The 18,920-nt window shown below is 52.4% G+C and overlaps 1 protein-coding gene across 1 annotated transcript; it reads left to right on the top strand.

The window, feature by feature from the left end:
* Window positions 1–224: 224 nt before the first annotated feature.
* LOC116969798 (trypsin-like) lies at window positions 225–18,483 on the top strand (the record flags this gene model as incomplete). The annotated part of the gene is made up of 2 exons (XM_033016579.1): window positions 225–381; window positions 18,234–18,483. Coding segments are annotated over 2 exons (407 nt in total), but the record flags the coding sequence as incomplete, so codon positions are not given.
* Window positions 18,484–18,920: the final 437 nt, after the last annotated feature.

Here is an 18,920-nt window from a genome sequence, read left to right as displayed (position 1 = left end):
TCCACCTTCTTTCTTTCCCTCCCCCCTTCCTGTCTTTCCACCTCCTGTATCAACCCGTCCGCCTCACTCCCCCTCATCTCTCTCTCCCTCCTCTCCCCTCGGCTCCCCCTCCTTCTTTCCCCTTCTCTCTCTACCTCTCCTCTCACTCATTTCCCTTGTCTCTCTCTCCGCCCCGCTGGCAGTGACCGTGTTCTATCTCTCTCTCCCCTCCCCCACACCGACAGTCGCGGCGCCCACAGTCGATGTCAATATCGTGGGCGGTTATGAGTGCCGTAAACACGCCGTTCCCTGGATCGTGTCGATTAACGTCGGCCACCATTTGTGCGGCGGTTCCCTGATCAACCCGCGCTGGGTGGTGGCCGCAGCTCATTGTGACAGCTCGTAAGTACAGGTGTCTACACCCCCCCTCTCCCCGTCTCTGAAACCCCCTCCCCTCCGGTCGCGGTTGGTTTTTAAGGCGCGGTCTGATTTTACCGTCTGTGGTAGGGACATACATATTCGTCTGATGTGAACATGGTATCACGGCTACGGAGGGGTCGGAACAGTTCATCAACTCGGAGATGGTGGTCAGACATCCCAAATACGATACGATTACTACAGCCAGGACAACGACATCATGTTGATCAAATTGTCCCAGCCCGCCGCCATGAACCGCCATTCCCCTGCCCGTCCATTGCGCCCAGACCGGCGACATTTGTCTCATCTCCGGCTGGGGTAACACCATGGACACGGGTGAGACTCCGGGACTGGTGGGGGAGAGAGAGAGGGGGGAGAGGGAGGAAATGGAGGGCGAAAAATGTAAGGGAGAGTGAGGGGGAGCTGTAGAGAATGGGGGAGGGGCGGAAATTGCTATCATAACATGGGCGGGGGGGGGGATTTTTTTTTAGCGGCCGCCCGCACAATCACTCACACTCTCTCGAGAAACAGCAGCTTCGCCCCACCCCGAAAACGTGGGGCTTGAATCTGCCAGTTCGCGGGGCCTTTCATCGCCCGGCGCCTCGATGGGCTGATGGAAGTTCCCGCGGCCGATTTTAAGCCGCGATGGGCAGTGCGATGAAAGGCCGCGCGAACGTGCCGACTCAAGCTCCACTCTATGATCTTTACAAGGACGTCTCCCCCCTCCAATCATGCGCTCTATCCTCTGTCCCACCGGGTACATCCGCCTCTGATCGACAACTCCCTCCTCCAATCATCCGCTGAATCATCATGCCCCTCCCCCTTCCACCGCGTGCTGACCAGCGTCTACAGCCCGGGATCCCTCGTGGGGACCCGGGGGGAAGAAGAAGCTTCCACCGCCGTCCACGGCCGTCTTCTACCGCGGGTGCGGCATGGACTTACCATCTCCCCTGGAGGGGAGCTTCGACCGCCGGCCCTGCAGACTGCGGTGCTTCCGGCTGCGGCACGGCAGGTACTTTAAAACTTTGACCGCCGGCCTGCGGCCTACACCAGCCTGAAGCCGCGGTCTCTGGTTGGGAAGAGCGATCCTGAACTCACCTTGACTTTGACTTGTCCCTTACATCTGGACGCCCGCAGCAACGGCTGTGGAGGGTGGAGGTCCCGACCACGGGGGGAAATGGAGGAGGACTGGCCAAGCTCTGTGCCTTCCACCACAGTGATGAATGCTGTGGTGGACGTTTGTGTAAATTTTTATTGTGGTTGTGTGCTTATATTACTGTACCGCTGCTGGCAACCCAAATTCCACCGACCTTGGTTGTGTGGCAATTGAATTATATCTATCTATCTATCTATCTATCTATCTATCTATCTATCTATCTATCTATCTATCTATCTATCTATCTATCTATCTATCTATCTATCTATCTATCTATCTATCTATCTCTCTAGCTATCTATCTATCTCTGCCTATCATCTATGCTATATGTCTATCTGTCGATTGTCTATCTGTCTATCTGTCTATTGTCGATCTAATCTATTATCTATCTATTCTATCTATCTATTCTATTATCTATCGAGGATCGAGCGAGCTATCGTAGAGAGCTATCTATCTATCGGGGCGAGCTATCGAGCGAGCGAGCGATCGAGCTAGCGCGCGAGCGAGCTAGGCGCGAGCGTAGCGAGAGAGCGAGCTAGACGATCTAGTCTATCTGTTCTATCTGTCTATAGGCTATCTATATATATAGCTTATCTAGCGTCTATTATCGATCTATCTATCTATATATTATCTATCTATTATATATCTTATCTATCTATCTATCTATATATCTATCTTATCTATCTATCTATCATCTATCTATCTATCTATCTATCTATTATCCTACACGTCTTCCACCCTGCCCCCTGTAAAGACTCCATCCCCTACTCCCAATTCCTCCGCCTACGCCGCATCTGTTCCCAGGATGAGACATTTCATACCAGGGCATCGGAAATGTCCTCGTTCTTCAGGTAACGGGGATTCCCCTCCGCCACCATAGATGAGGCTCACACCAGGGTCTCATCCATACCCCGTAACACTGCTCTCTCTCCCCATCCCCGCACACGCAACAAGGGCAGAGTCCCTCTGGTCTTCACCTTTCACCCCACCAGCCGGCAAATACAACACATAATCCTCCGCCATTTCCGCCACCTCCAACGTGACCCCACCACTCGCCACATCTTCCCATCTCCCCCAATGTCTGCCTTCCGCAAAGACCGCTCCCTCCGCAACTCCCTCGTCAATTCTTCCCTTCCCTCCCGCACCACCCCCTCCCCGGGCACTTTCCGTTGCAACCGCAAGAAATGCAACACCTGTCCCTTCACCTCCCCCCTCGACTCCATCCAAGGTCCCAAGCAGTCGTTCCAGGTGCGACAAAGGTTGCACCTGTATCTCCTCCAACCTCATCTACTGCATCCGCTGCTCTAGATGTCAGCTGATTTACATCGGTGAGACCAAGCGTAGGTTGGGCGATCGTTTCGCCGAACACCTCCGCTCAGTCCGCAATAACCTACCTGACCTCCCGGTGGCTCAGCACTTCAATTCCCCCTCCCATTCCCAATCCGACCTCTCAGTCCTGGGTCTCCTCCATTGCCAGAGTGAGCAACAGCGGAAATTGGAGGAACAGCACCTCATATTCCGTCTGGGGACCTTGCGTCCTTATGGCATTAACATAGAATTCTCCCAATTTGGCTAGCCCTTGCTGTCTCCTCCCCTTCCTTAACCCTCTAGCTGTCTCCCCCCACCCTCCCATCCGCCCGCCCTCGGGCTCCTCCTCCTCCTCCCCTTTTCCTTCTTTCTTTCCCCCACCCCCCATCAGTCTGAAGAAGGGTTTCGGCCCGAAACGTCGACTATTTCCTTCGCTCCATAGATGCTGCTGCACCCGCTGAGTTTCCCCAGCAATTTGTGTACCTTATCTATCTATCTATCTATCTATCTATCTAGCTATCTATCTATCTATCTATCTATCTATCTATCTATCTATCTATCTATCTATCTATCTATCTATCTATCTATCTATCTATAATCTAGCTCATCTATCTATCTATCTATCTATCTATCTCTCTATCTCTCTATATCTCTATCTCTCTATCTCTCTATCTCTCTCTCTCTCTCCTCTCTCTCTCTATCTGTCTATCTGTCTATCTGTCTATCTGTCTATCTGTCTATCTGTCTATCTGTCTATCTATCTATCTATCTATCTATCTATCTATCTATCTATCTATCTATCTATGTCCTAGCGCAGATCCCTGCGGTACTCTATCTATCTATCTATCTATCTATCTATCTATCTATCTATCTATCTATCTATCTATCTATCTATCTATCTATCTATCTATCTATCTATCTATCTATCTATCTATCTATCTATCTATCTATCTATCTATCTAGCTATCTATCTATCTGGACTACACGTCTTCCCACCCGCCCCCTGTAAAGGACTCCATCCCCTACTCCCAATTCCTCCGCCTACGCCGCATCAGTTCCCAGGACTGAGACATTTCATACCAGGGCATCGGAAATGTCCTCGTTCTTCAGGGAACGGGGATTCCCCTCCGCCACCATAGATGAGGCTCACACCAGGGTCTCATCCATACCCCGTAACACTGCTCTCTCTCCCCCATCCCCGCACACGCAACAAGGGCAGAGTCCCTCTGGTCCTCACCTTTCACCCCACCAGCCGGCAAATACAACACATAATCCTCCGCCATTTCCGCCACCTCCAACGTGACCCCACCACTCGCCACATCTTCCCATCTCCCCCAATGTCTGCCTTCCGCAAAGACCGCTCCCTCCGCAACTCCCTCGTCAATTCTTCCCTTCCTTCCCGCACCACCCCCTCCCCGGGCACTTTCCGTTGCAACCGCAAGAAATGCAACACCTGTCCCTTCACCTCCCCCCTCGACTCCATCCAAGGTCCCAAGCAGTCGTTCCAGGTGCGACAAAGGTGCACCTGTATCTCCTCCAACCTCATCTACTGCATCCGCTGCTCTAGATGTCAGCTGATTTACATCGGTGAGACCAAGCGTAGGTTGGGCGATCGTTTCGCCGAACACCTCCGCTCAGTCCGCAATAACCTACCTGACCTCCGGTGGCTCAGCACTTCAATTCCCCCTCCCATTCCCAATCGACCTCTCTGTCCTGGGTCTCCTCCATTGCCAGAGTGAGCAACAGCGGAAATTGGAGGAACAGCACCTCATATTCCGTCTGGGGACCTTGCGTCCTTATGGCATTAACATAGAATTCTGCCAATTTGGCTAGCCCTTGCTGTCTCCTCCCCTTCCTTAACCCTCTAGCTGTCTCCTCCCACCCTCCCATCCGCCCGCCCTCGGGCTCCTCCTCCTCCTCCCCTTTTCGTTCTTTCTTCCCCCACCCCCCATCAGTCTGAAGAAGGGTTTCGGCCCGAAACGTCGCCTATTTCCTTCGCTCCATAGATGCTGCTGCACCCGTTGAGTTTCCCCAGCAATTTTGTGTACCTTATCTATCTATCTATCTATCTATCTATCTATCTATCTATCTATCTATCTATCTATCTATCTATCTATCTATCTATCTATCTATCTATCTATCTATCTATCTATCGATCTATCTATCTATCTATCTATCTATCTCTCTATCTATCTATCTATCTATCTATCTATCTATCTATCTATCTATCTATCTATCTATCTATCTATCTATCTATCTATCTATCTATCTATCTATCTATCTATCTATCTATCTATCTACTATCTATCTATCTGGACTACACGTCTTCCCACCCTGCCCCCTGTAAAGACTCCATCCCCTACTCCCAATTCCTCCGCCTACGCCGCATCTGTTCCCAGGATGAGACATTTCATACCAGGGCATCGGAAATGTCCTCGTTCTTCAGGAACGGGGATTCCCCTCCGCCACCATAGATGAGGCTCACACCAGGGTCTCATCCATACCCCGTAACACTGCTCTCTCTCCCCATCCCCGCACACGCAACAAGGGCAGAGTCCCTCTGGTCCTCACCTTTCACCCCACCAGCCGGCAAATACAACACATAATCCTCCGCTATTTCCGCCACCTCCAACGTGACCCCACCACTCGCCACATCTTCCCATCTCCCCAATGTCTGCCTTCCGCAAAGACCGCTCCCTCCGCAACTCCCTCGTCAATTCTTCCCTTCCCTCCCGCACCACCCCCTCCCCGGGCACTTTCCGTTGCAACCGCAAGAAATGCAACACCTGTCCCTTCACCTCCCCCCTCGACTCCATCCAAGGTCCCAAGCAGTCGTTCCAGGTGCGACAAAGGTTCACCTGTAGCTCCTTCAACCTCATCTACTGCATCCGCTGCTCTAGATGTCAGCTGATTTACATCGGTGAGACCAAGCGTAGGTTGGGCGATCGTTTCGCCGAACACCTCCGCTCAGTCCGCAATAACCTACCTGACCTCCCGGTGGCTCAGCACTTCAACTCCCCCTCCCATTCCCAATCCGACCTCTCTGTCCTGGGTCTCCTCCATTGCCAGAGTGAGCAACAGCGGAAATTGGAGGAACAGCACCTCATATTCCGTCTGGGGACCTTGCGTCCTTATGGCATTAAACATAGAATTCTCCCAATTTGGCTAGCCCTTGCTGTCTCCTCCCCTTCCTTAACCCTCTAGCTGTCTCCTCCCACCCTCCCATCCGCCCGCCCTCGGGCTCCTCCTCCTCCTCCCCTTTTCCTTCTTTCTTTCCCCCACCCCCCATCAGCTGAAGAAGGGTTTCGGCCCGAAACGTCGCCTATTCCTTCGCTCCATAGATGCTGCTGCACCCGCTGAGTTTCCCCAGCAATTTTGTGTACCTTATCTATCTATCTATCTATCTATCTATCTATCTATCTATCTATCTATCTATCTATCTATCTATCTATCTATCTATCTATCTATCTATCTATCTATCTATCTATCTATCTATCTATCTATCTATCTATCTATCTATCTATCTATCTATCTATCTATCTATCTATCTATCTATCTATCTATCTATCTATCTATCTATCTATCTATCTATCTATCTATCTCTCGTACAGTCGGCGCCCACGATCATCAGACCCCCCCTGTCCCACCCGGGATTTCCGCCCATTTGGGGTGTGGGCGAGACGAGGTGAGAGAAAGAGAGAGCGTTAGGTGAGGATGAGATGGAGCGTGAGGGAGGGGGGGGGGGGGGGGGGGAAGGGAAGAGAGTCGTTGCGAATGAGGGAGAATGGGAAGGGGAGGTGAGAAAAATTGGGGAGAGGGTGACAGAGACGGGGAGAGGGGGTAGGGGGCGGTGGGGAGGGGTGACAGAGACGGGATGGGGTTTAATATCTCACCTATCCCCCACTAGTGGTTAGCGGCGACCAGCTTCAGTGTTTGGACGCCCCGGTTCTGAGTGACGCGGACTGTTCCGGTTCCTACCCGGGAATGATCACTGACAACATGATGTGTCTCGGTTACTTGGAGGGAGGCCGCCACACCTGCCAGGTACAGACCACTCCCCCCTCTGCCTGTATCTCCCCCTCTCCTCTATATCTTTCTCTCCGCTCGCTCCCACCGACAGCTCGGAAACAGGTCCCACGGCCAATCGAAGATGTTGCCAGGAACAGAGGGTGTGAGCTACAGGGAGAGGTTGGGGGCAGGGCTGGGACTCTATTCCATGGAGCGCAGGAGGATGAGGGGCGATCTTATAGAGGTGTACAAAATCACCAGGGGAATAGATCGGGTAGACGCACAGAGTATCTTGCCCAGAGTAGGGGAATCGAGGACCAGAGGACATAGGTTTAAGGTGAGGGGGAAAAAGATTTAACAGGAATCCGAGCGGCAACGTTTCCACACAGGTGGGTGTATGGAATGAGCTGCCGGAGGAGGTAGTTGAGGCTAGAACCATCGCGACGTTTAAGAAGCACTTGGACAGGTACATTGATATGATAGGTTTGGAGGGATATGGGCCAAACGCGGGCAAGTGGGACTAAGGATACCAGAGCAAGAGCAAGATGGTCCAGTCGGCAAAAAAGCCGTAGTAGGCATAGAGAAATTTTTCAGCGCCATCTTGGGAATCGGCTTCCTTCATGGCGTCCACATCTACAAGTGTAGCGTGCTATTCTGCTATAAATTGCTCGAATTGTCTTTGGGTGGGACTAGTGTAGATGGCGGAAGTTGGTCGGTGTGGGCACGTAGGGCCGAAGGGCCTGTTTCCCCGCTGTATCGCTCTGAGATTCCAACTAACGTCCTCTCACGTGTGCTCTTGTGACAGGGTGATTCTGGTGTGTACACTCGCCGGTGATGGCCTCACGGAGTGCTCGTGGGGGTACGGCTGTGCGGACAGGGACCATCCCGGTGTGTACACTCGCGTCTGCCACTAAGTCTCCTGGATCCACAACACCATCGCGGCAAACTGAGCCCGTGACCCCGGCCCCCGCGCCAGGTCTCCGCCTCTCACTCTCTGTACAACTGGGACACTATCAATAAAATGTTTGCAATGAAGAATGGTTTCTGTTTGTAGACAATAGACAATACACAATAGGTGCAGGAGTAGGCCATTCGGCCCTTCGAGCCAGCACCGCCTTTCAATGTGATAATGGCTGATCATCCACAATCAGTACGCCGTTCCTGCTTTCTTTAAGAGCCCTATCTAGCTGTCTCTTGAAAGCCTCCAGAGAACCGGCCTCCGCCGCTCTCTGAGGCAGAGAATTCCACAGACACACAACTCTCTGGGTGGAAAAGTGTTTCCTCGTCTCCGTTCTAAATTGCTTACTCCTAATTCTTAAACTGTGGCCCCTGGTTCTGGACTCCCACAACATCGGGAACATGTTTCCTGCCTTTAGTGTGTCCAAACCCTGAACAATCTTTTATGTTTCAATAAGATCCCCTCTCATTTTTCTAAACTCCAGAGTGTGCATGCCCAGCCGTTCCATTCTCTCAGCATATGACAGTCCCGCCATCCCAGGAATTAACCTTGTAAACCTACGCCGCACTTCCTCAATAGCAAGAATGTCCTTCCGCAAATTACGGGACCAAAACTGCACACATTAGTCCAGGTGTGGTCTCACTAGGGCTCTGTGCAACTGCAGAAAGACATCTTTGCTCCTATACTCGATTCATCTTGTTATAAAGGCCAACATGCCACTCGCCTTCTTCACTGCCTGCTGTACCTGCATGATTACTTTCATAGACTGATGAACAACGACCCCCAGATCCCGTTGTACTTCCCTTTTCCCCAACTTGACGCCATTTAGATAATAATCTGCCTTCCTGTTTTGATACCAAAGTGGATAACCTCACATTTATCCGCATTAAACTTCATCCGCCATGCATCTGTCCACTCCCCCAACCTGTCCAAGTCACCCTACATACTCATTGAATCCTCCTCACAGTTCACACTGCCACCCAGCTTTGTGTCATCTGCAAATTTGCTAATGTTACTTTAAATCCCTTCATCCAAATCATTGATGTACATTGTAAATAGCTGCGGTCCCAGCACCGAGCCTTGCGGTACTCCACTAGTCACCGTCTGCCATTCTGAAAGGGACCCGTTAATCCCTACTCTTTGTTTCCTGTCAGCCAACGATTTTTCTATCCATGTCACCACTCTACCCCCAATACCATGTGCCTTCAATTTTGCCCACCAATCTCCTATGTGGGACCTCATCAAATGCTTTATGAAAGTCCAGGTACACTACATCCACTGGCTCTCCCTTGTCCATTTTCGTAGTTACATGGTAAAAAAATTCCAGAAGATTGGTCAAGCATGATTTCCCCTTCGTAAATCCACGCCGACTCCGAACGATCCTGTTACTGCAATCCAAATGTGCGGCTATTTCATCTTTTATAATTGACTCCAGCATTTCCCCACCGATGTCAGGCGAACTGATCTACAATTCCCTATTTTCTCTCTCCTGCTTTTCTTATAAAGTGGGATAACATTAGCTACCCTCCAATCCACAGGAACTGCACCTGAGTATAGAACATTGGAAAATTATCACCAATGCATCCACACTTTCCTGAGCCACTTCATTAAGTACCCTGGGATGCAGACAAATCGGCCCCAGGGGATTTATCAGCCTTCAGTCCCGTCAGTCTACCCAACACCATTTTCTGCCTAATGTGGATTTCCTCCGTCACCCCAGATCCTCTGGCCACTACTATATCAGCCGCTCCGGTTCCTCTCCCCCCTGAGCGTCGTGGGGAAATGAAATGAGAGATATAGACGGTCATGTGGAGAGACACAGAAAATGATAGTAAAATATATGCAAAAAAGTGAGAATGATATGGAAAACAGGCCAATGTTGGTTGTGGGCGAGGTGACAAGTGTTTGACAACCGGTACATCAGGTGGGTCCAGCTGGACTGAGCGAAGGTGCTCTGAGAGTTTTAGCTCAAGTGTTGAGTTTAGAGTTTGAGTTTAGTTTAAATTAGTTTTTTCTCTGTAAACCCCTCCCCTCTCCACTCCCCCTCCCTTTCCTCACCACCTTCCCTCCCTCTCCTCATCCCCTCTCGCTCCTCCCTCCTTCTTTCCCTCCTCCCATTCCCCGTCCCTCTCTCTCCCTCCCCGACCTCACCCAGGGCCAGCCACGGGCTTGGAAGAACACAGGTGCGGTCGCTCGCCAAAGGCATCCGCGCCCCGAGCCCCACACAACATGAAGACTGTTAGGTCTGTGATATAATTAGCATATGTAATTAGTACATGTGATGTCATGTGATGTCTTGTGCAAGTACGCATGTGCGAAAGAGACTCAAGTTGGCGTCCTGGAATAAAGAAGCTTGTTAGATTACACGCGTGTCCGAGCCTTATTAAAGTCTGTTCCAAGCATCCAAATACACACCAATTAGCGACGAGGATAAAAGAACGAAAACGATAAGAACAAGAACAGCCAAGAAAAATTGAAAACAAGTTAAAAATAGAAGTAATATTTGGAAACAAAGTGGAACCGGCACCAAGCCAAAAGATTTGGCGCCAAATGGTTTTCAATTGGCGCCAAAAAGAAAAAAAAGTCGGAACGGGAAGCAATAGCTCAGAGAAGAGCGCAGGGGAGACGAGCAGAGCAGTAATGCCCCTGTCCCACTTAGGAAACCTGAACGGAAACCTCAGGGGAGTTTGCATCCCAACCAAGGTTTCCATGCGGTTCCCGGAGGTTCCCGGAGGTTCTCGGAGGTTTTTGTCAGTCTTCCTACCTGCTTCCACTACCTGCAACCTCCGGCAACCACCTGCAACCTCCAGGAACCGCACAAAAACCTTGGGTGGGGCGCAACGTCTCCAGAGGTTTCCGTTCAGGTTTCCTAAGTGGGACAGGGGCATAAGGGTCACCGAGCACAGCTGTAAGCTAGGAGCGACGGTATCAGCTTACCTGGAACGTTTTCCAGGGCTGTGCAGCCCACAGCTAGGCCCAAGCAGCAGCCACAGACGTCGGGTGGGGGCCTAGTACCGTGAAGGCTTATGACAGGTCCGGAAAAGCCACCGACGGAAGAGGACCGTGTAGCCCACGGCCAGCCATAGTAGCAGCCACATACGTGTCGGGAGCAGAGCCAGAACGACCGTGTGCCGAAAAGCGGACAGCCGTGGCTGAATGAACTGTCAGTCCACAATCGTGATTGAGTGAACTCTGAGGCCGCAAGACGTGAGTGACTGAAATGTAAGTCCACAAGCCGTGTGTGAATGACCTGTGAGCCCACGAGCCGTGAGCGAATTCACTTTGAGACCCCAAGCGGTGAGTGACTGAACTGCGAGTCCTCAAGCCGTGAGTGACTGAACTGTGAGTCCACAAGCCGTGAATGACCGAATTGTGAGTCCACAAGCCGAGAGTGCCTGAACTGTGAGTCCACAAGCCGTAATTTACTGAACTGTGAGTCCACAAGCGCGAGTGAGTGAACTGTGCGTCCCCCATGCCGTGAGTGACTGAACTGTGAGTCCCCAATCCGTGAGTGAGTAAACTGTGAGTCCACGAGCCGTGGCTGAGTGAACTGTAAGTCCACAATCCGTGACTGAGTGAACTCTGAGGCCGCAAGACGTGAGTGACTGAACTGTGAGTCCACATGTCGTCAGTGACTGAACTGCGAGTCCACAAGTCGTCAGTGACTGAACTGTGGGTCCACAAACCGCGAGTGCCTGAAATGTGAGTCCACAAGCCGTGATTTACTGAACTGAGAGTCCACAACCGGCGAGTGGATGAACTGTGAGTCCCAAGCCGTGAGTGACTGAACTGTGAGTCCCCAAGCCGAGCGTGACAGAACTGTGAGTCCACAAGCCGTGTGAGACTGAACTGTGAGTCCACATGCCGTGAGTGACTGAGCTGTGAGCCCACAAGCTGTGAGCCCACAAGCCGTGAGTGACTGAACTGTCAGTCAACAAGCCTAGAACGACGGAACTGTGAATCCCCAAGACGTGAGTGACTGAAATGTGAGACCACAAGCCGTGAGTGAGTGAACTGTGAGTCCACAAGCCGTGAGTGACTGAACAGTGAGTCCACAAGTCGTGAGTGACCGAACTGTGAGTCCACAAGTCGTCAGTGAATGAACTGTGAGTCCACAAGCCGCGAGTGCCTGAACTGTGAGTCCACTAGCCGTAATTTACTGAACAGTGAGTCCACAAGCGCGAGTGAGTGAACTGTGCGTCCCCCATGCCGTGAGTGACTGAACAGTGAGTCCACAATCCGTGAGTGAGTAAACTGTGAGTCCACTAGCCGTGGCTGAGTGAACTGTAATTACACAAGCCGTGGCTGAGTGAACTGTAAGTCCACAATCCGTGACTGAGTGAACTCTGAGGCCGCAAGACGTGAGTGACTGAAATGTAAGTCCACAAGCCGTGAGTGAATGACGGAACTGTGAATCCACAAGCCGTGAGTAACTGAATTGTGAGTCCCCAAGCGGTGAGTGACTGAACTGCGAGTCCTCAAGCCGTGATTGAATGAACTGTGAGTCCACAAGCCGTGAGTGACCGAACTGTGAGTCCACAAGTCGTCAGTGACTGAACTGTGAGTCCACAAGCCGCGAGTGCCTGAACTGTGAGTCCACAAGCCGTAATTTCCTGAACAGTGAGTCCACAAGCGCGAATGAGTGAACTGTGCGTACCCCATGCCGTGAGTGACTGAACTGTGAGTCCACAATCCGTGAGTGAGTAAACTGTGAGTCCACAAGCCGTGGCTGATTGAACTGTAATTGCACAAGCAGTGGCTGAGTGAACTGTAAGTCCACAATCCGTGACTGAGTGAACTCTGAGGCCGCAAGACGTGAGTGACTGAAATGTATGTCCACAAGCTGTGAGTGAATGGCGGAACTGTGAATCCACAAGCCGTGAGTGACTGAATTGTGAGTCCCCAAGCGGTGAGTGACTGGACTGCGAGTCCTCAAGCCGTGAGTAAATGAACTGTGTCCACAAGCCGTGAGTGACTGAACTGTGAGTCCACACGTCGTCAGTGACTGAACTGCGAGTCCACAAGTCGTCAGTGACTGAACTGTGGGTCCACAAACCGCGAGTGCCTGAACTGTGAGTCCACAAGCCGTGATTTACTGAACTGAGAGTCCACAAGCGCCGAGTGAGTGAACTGTGAGTCCCAAGCCGTGAGTGACTGAACTGTGAGTCCCCAAGCCGTGCGTGACTGAACTGTGAGTCCACAAGCCGTGTGAGACTGAACTGTGAGTCCACAAGCCGTGAGTGACTGAACTGGAAGTCCACAAGCCGTGGCTGAATGAACTGGCAGTCCACAATCGTGTCTGAGTGAACTCTGAGGCAGCAAGCCGTGAGTGACTGACCTGTGAGTCCACAAGCCGTGAGAGATTAATATGTGAGTCTACAAGCCGTGCGTGATTGAAGTGTGAGTCCAGAAGCTGTGGCTGTGAACCATGAGTCCACAGGCCCTGAGTGACTGAACGGTCAGTCAACAAGCCTAGAGTGACGGAACTGTGAATCCACAGGCCGTGAGTGACTGAATTGTGAGTCCACAAGCCGTGAGCGACTGCGCTGTGCGCCCACAAGCCGTGAGTGACTGAACTGTGAGCCCACGAGCCGTGAGTGACTGAATTGTCAGCCCACGAGCCGTGAGCGAATTAATTGTGAGCCGACAAGCCGTGAGTGCCAGGATTGTGAGTCCACAAGCCCTGAGTGACTGAACGGTCAGTCAACAAGCCTAGAGTGACGGAACGTTGAATCCACAAGCCGTGAGTGACTGAATTATGAGTCCACAAGCCGCGAGTGACTGAACTGCGAGTCCACAAGCCTTGAGTGAGAGAACTGTGAGTCCGCATGCCGCGAGTCACTAAATTGGGCGTCCAGAAGCCGTGGCTGAGTGAACTGTAAGTCCACAATCCGTGACTGAGTGAACTCTGAGACGGCAAGACGTGTGTGACTGAAATGTAAGTCCACAAGCCGTGAGAGACTGAACTGTGAGCCCACGAGCCGTGAGCGAATTAATTGTGAGTCCCCAAGCGGTATGTGACGGAACTGTGAGTCATCAAGCCGTGAGTGAATGAATTGTGAGTCCACAAGCCGTGATTTACTGAACTGAGAGTCCACAAACGGCGAGTGAGTGAACTGAGTCCACAAACGGCGAGAGAGTGAACTGTGAGTCCCCAAGCCGTGAGTGAGTACACTGTGAGTCCACAAGCCGAGAGTGACTGAACTGTGAGTCCACAAGCCGCGAGTCACTGAATTGGGCGTCCACAAGCCGTGGCTTGGAGAACTGTAAGTCCACAATCCGTAACTGAGTGAACTCTGAGGCCGCAAGACGTCGGTGACTGAAATGTAAGTCCACAAACCGTGAGTGACTGAACTGTGAGCCCACGAGCCGTGAGCGAATTAACTGTGAGCCCACAAGCCGTGAGTGCCGGGATTGTGAGTCCACAAGCCGTGATTTACTGAACAGAGAGTCCACAAGCGGCGAGTGAGTGAACTGTGAGTCCCCAAGCCGTGAGTGACTGAACTGTGAGTCCTCAAGCCGTGAGTGACTGAACTGTGAGCCCACAAGCCGTGTGTGACAGAACTGTGAGTCCACAAGCCGTGAGTGACTGAACTGTGAGTCCACAAGCTGTGGCTGAATGAACTGTCAGTCCACAATCGTGACTGAGTGAACTCTGAGGTCGCAAGCCGTGAGTGACTGAACTGTGAGTCCACAAGCCGTGAGCGAGTAATCTGTGAGTCTACAAGCCGTGCATGATTAAAGTGTGAGTCCAGAAGCTGTGGCTGTGTGAACCATGAGTCCACAAGCCCTGAGTGACTGAACTGTCAGTCAAGAAGCCTAAAGTGACGGAACTATGAATCCACAAGCCGCGAGTGACTGAATTGTGAGTCCACAAGCCGTGAGTGACTGAGCTGTGAGCCCACAAGCCGTGAGTGACTGAACAGTGAGTCCACGAGCCGTGAGTGACTGAACTGTGAGCCCACGAGCCGTGAGCGAATTAATTGTGAGCCCACAAGACGTGAGTGCCAGGATTGTGAGTCCACAAGCCGTGATTTACTGTACTGAGAGGTCACGTGGCGAGTGAGTGAACTGTGAGTCCCCAAGCCGTGAGTGACTGAACTGTGAATACCCAAGCCGTGAGTGACTGAACTGTGAGTCCACAAGCCGTGCGTGACTGAACTGTGAGTCGACAAGCCGCGAGTGACTGAACTGGGAGTCCACAAGGCGTGGCTGAATGAACTGTCAGTCCACAATCGTGACTGAGTGAACTCTGAGGCCGCAAGCCGTGAGTGACTGAACTGTGAGTCCACAAGCCGTGAGTGAGTAATCTGTGAGTCTACAAGCCATGCGTGATTGAAGTGTGAGTCCAGAAGCTGTGGCTGTGTGAACCATGAGTCCACAAGCCCTGAGTGACTGAATTGTGAGTCCACAAGCCGTGAGTGACTGAACTGCGAGTCCACAAGCCTTGAGTGAGTGAACTGTGAGTCCGCCAGCCGCGAGTCACTGAATTGGGCGTCCAAAAGCCGTGGCTGAGTGAACTGTAAGTCAACAATCCGTGACTGAGTGAACTGAGGCCGCAAGACGTGAGTGACTGAAATGTAAGTCCACAAGCCGTGAGTGACTGAACTGTGAGCCCACGAGCCGTGAGCGAATTAACTGTGAGTCCCCAAGCGGTGAGTGACTGAACTGTGAGTTCCCAAGCCGTGGGTGACTGCACTGTGAGTCCACAAGCCGTGTGTGACCGAACTGTGAGTCCTCAAGTCGTCAGTGACTGAACTGTAAGTCCACAAGCCGTGAGTGCCTGAACTATGAGTCCACTAGCCGCAATTTACTAAACTGTCCACAAGCGGAGAGTGAGTGAACTGTGAGTCCCCATGCCGCGAGTGATTGAACTGTGAGTCTCCAATCCGTGAGTGAGTAAACTGTGAGTCCACAAGCCGAGAGTGACTGAAATGTAAGTCCACAAACCGTGAGTGCCAGGCTTGTGAGTCCGCAAGCCGTGATTTACTGAACAGAGAGTCCACAAGCGGCGCGTGAGTGAACTGTGAGTCCCCAAGCCGTGAGTGACTGAACTTTGTGTCCTCAAGCCGTGAGCGACTGAACTGTGATTCCACAAGCCGTGTGTGACATAACTGTGAGTCCACAAGCCGTGAGTGACTGAACTGGGAGTCCACAAGCCGTGGCTGAATGAATTGTCAGTCCACAATCGTGACTGAGTGAACTCTGAGGCCGCAAGCCGTGAGTGACTGAACTGTGAGTCCACAAGCCATGAGTGAGTAAACTGGGAGTCTACAAGCCGTGCGTGATTGAAGTGTGTGTCCAGAAGCCGTGTCTGTGTGAACCGTGAGTCCACAAGCCGTGAGTGACTGAACTGTGAGTCCACAAGCCGTGAGTGACTGAACTGGGAGCCCACAAGCCGTGAGTCCCTGAACCGTGAGTCCACAAGCCGTGATTTACTGAACTTTGTCCACAACCGGCGAGTGAGTGAACTGTGAGTTCCCAAGTCGTGAGTGAGTGAACTATGAGTCCACAAGCCGTGTGTGGCTGAACTGTGAGTCCACAAGCCGTGAGTGACTGAACTGTGAGTCCAGTATCCGTGAGTAACTGAACTGGGAGTCCACAAGCCGTGGCTGAATGAACTGTAATTCCACAATACGTGACTTAGTGAACTGTGAGTTCACAAGCCGTGAGTGACTTCACTGTGTGTCCAAAAGCCGGTTCTGAGTGAACTATAACTGTCCACTAGCCGTAGCTGAGTGATCGTGGAGTCCACTAACCGTGAGTGACTGAACAGTGAATCCACACGCCTTGAATGAGTGAACTGTGAGCACAAGCCGTGAGTGAGTGAACTGATGGATCCCGGGAACCGCCGCCATCTGTGTTGGTGCGTTTGCGCGAGAGGGTCGGCGCCCTGTCTCCCGTCCCAACTTCTCGTTATGCGGTGGCCCCATCCCATGTCACAACAGCGCTGGCGGACTGTCCGTATGTCACTGCGCCGCGACGGGCACAGGGCCCTTGCAGCGCCCTTATGCAGGTCCCTTTCGGGTGCAGCAGCAAGGTCCTACAACATACGTCTTGGACATGAGGGGCGGGCAAGAACCTGTATCCGTGGCTTGTTTGGACGTTACCGGCCCATTTGGACCTTAGCGAGCCATTACAGGTGGCTCAACCTCCCCGTCTCGGGCCGCCGCCATCCCGGGTCCCCTTGGATTATTCCGGAGCGGGCAAGTCCCTTGTGCGTGAGAACGTATCTACCCGACCTGGCCGCCTCGTTCGGCGTCCCGTCCGTGGCGGCACCCGGTGGTAGGCCACGGGCAGAACGATCCCTCGGCTCTGGAGGGAGGAGTTAGGTGTCCCGGTGTGGGAGGCGGAGGTGAAGTGGTTGATCCTTTGGGGATATTTAAGGTCGGGCAACGCCCGTGCCCGTTGTTAGAGTCGGGTGCAACACTGTAATAGTAATAGATACTTTTCGTTCACACAAAATTGTGCTCCGTCTAATTCTAGGCTGGACTTCTGCGAGTCCCCGATGTGAAGACAACATTTTACGAACGATATCATGCAATCGTTTTGCAAACGGTAGGTTCTTTGTCACATTTTCACTGTCGTAAATCCTCACCCCGTTTATTGCCCTTATGTGAAATGCATATAATAATTCCGTTTGATACATTCCACCCGGAACCCACCTGATTACGTTAAAAGGATAACATACCTATCGCCAATGCCATTTCTAATTTACCATTGATCAGCTGCGACTGGGGACAGTGTGTCGGCGATTCTGTCTGCAGGAGGCACCAAACAGATTCCCCCGCACTTCATGTCGCGAGAGACTGCGATCTGGAACAACCCAAACGCTACCTCCCCAGTAACCACCCGCACTGACGCTTACAGCGAGACTGCTCATACTGGAGGAGTCTATAATGTGCACGTTCAATTCGGCTCTCTGTGACTTTCGCAAACGCATTATTGCCATCACCTGTCGACTTCCGACAGGTGATGGCCCACTGTTGCTTTATATGGGGGGGGGGGGGGGGGGGGTTGCACGGAAGGACATTGGTTCAAAGTGCGCACGGAGCAGGTCAATCCATGTGGAGGACATGGCAGCCTCCGTGCGTCGGCGCCTTGGTTCACCCCCTTCACCCGCGCTCTAACCCCCTCCTCCCCTCCCCTACATTCCCTACATTCCCTCCCCGTCTCTGTGACCCGGTCCCCTCAGGCCCCCACACCACCTTCCCCCATCTATCTCCCCCCATCCCTCCCTTCAACCCCCCCCCCCCCCCGACAGCTCGGAAACAGGTCCTTCGGCCCACCGAAGATGTTGCCAGGACTAGAGGGTGTGCGCTCTAGGGAGAGGTTGAGCGGGCTGGGACTCTATTCCTTGGAGCGCAGGAGGATGAGGGGTGATCTGGTATTCCGGTCTGTTCGTAGAAAACTCCAGATTCGTCTGGGCGAGGATGTGATCACGGCTACGGAGGGGTCGGAACAGTTCATCGAATCGGAGATGGTGATCAGACATCCCAAATATGATTACTACACCAGGGACAACTACATCACGTTGATCAAATTGTCCCGGCCCGCTGCCATGAACCGTAATGTGGTCGCCGTTCCCCTGCCCACGCAGTGCGCCCAGACCGGCGACATGTGTCTCATCTCCGACTGGGGCCGCACCAGGAACCCGGTTAAGACTCCGGGACTGGAGGGGGAGAGAAAGGGGGAGAGAGGTGCATATATACGCTGCATGCTGCATGCCGCCTCCCCCCCCCCCCCCCCCCACAACCGCACGTTGGGGGAACAGACCCAACGGGTCTTCACTTGGTCTAGTATATATATATATATATATTGGGGTCTGTTCCCCCAACGTGCGGTTGTGGGGGGGGGGTGGGGGCGGAGGCGGCATGCAGCGTCACACACACTAACTACCCCCCCCCCGCACTCACGCTAATTACCCCCCTTGATATTATATTAATATTATTAATTTGCTCCTTTTACCCCATAACCACCTTATCTACTGACACATAGCCCCAAACGTGCAGTCACATCTAGAGAGGGGGGGGGGAGAAGAGAGTGAGGGCAGAGGGAAGGGGCAGAGACAGAGACAGAGACACAGAGAGAGGG

The sequence above is a fragment of the Amblyraja radiata genome, unplaced genomic scaffold, assembly GCF_010909765.2.
Source record: "Amblyraja radiata isolate CabotCenter1 unplaced genomic scaffold, sAmbRad1.1.pri scaffold_1224_ctg1, whole genome shotgun sequence".
Lineage (NCBI taxonomy): Eukaryota > Metazoa > Chordata > Chondrichthyes > Rajiformes > Rajidae > Amblyraja > Amblyraja radiata.
This window is presented reverse-complemented; position numbering and strand designations above follow the sequence as displayed.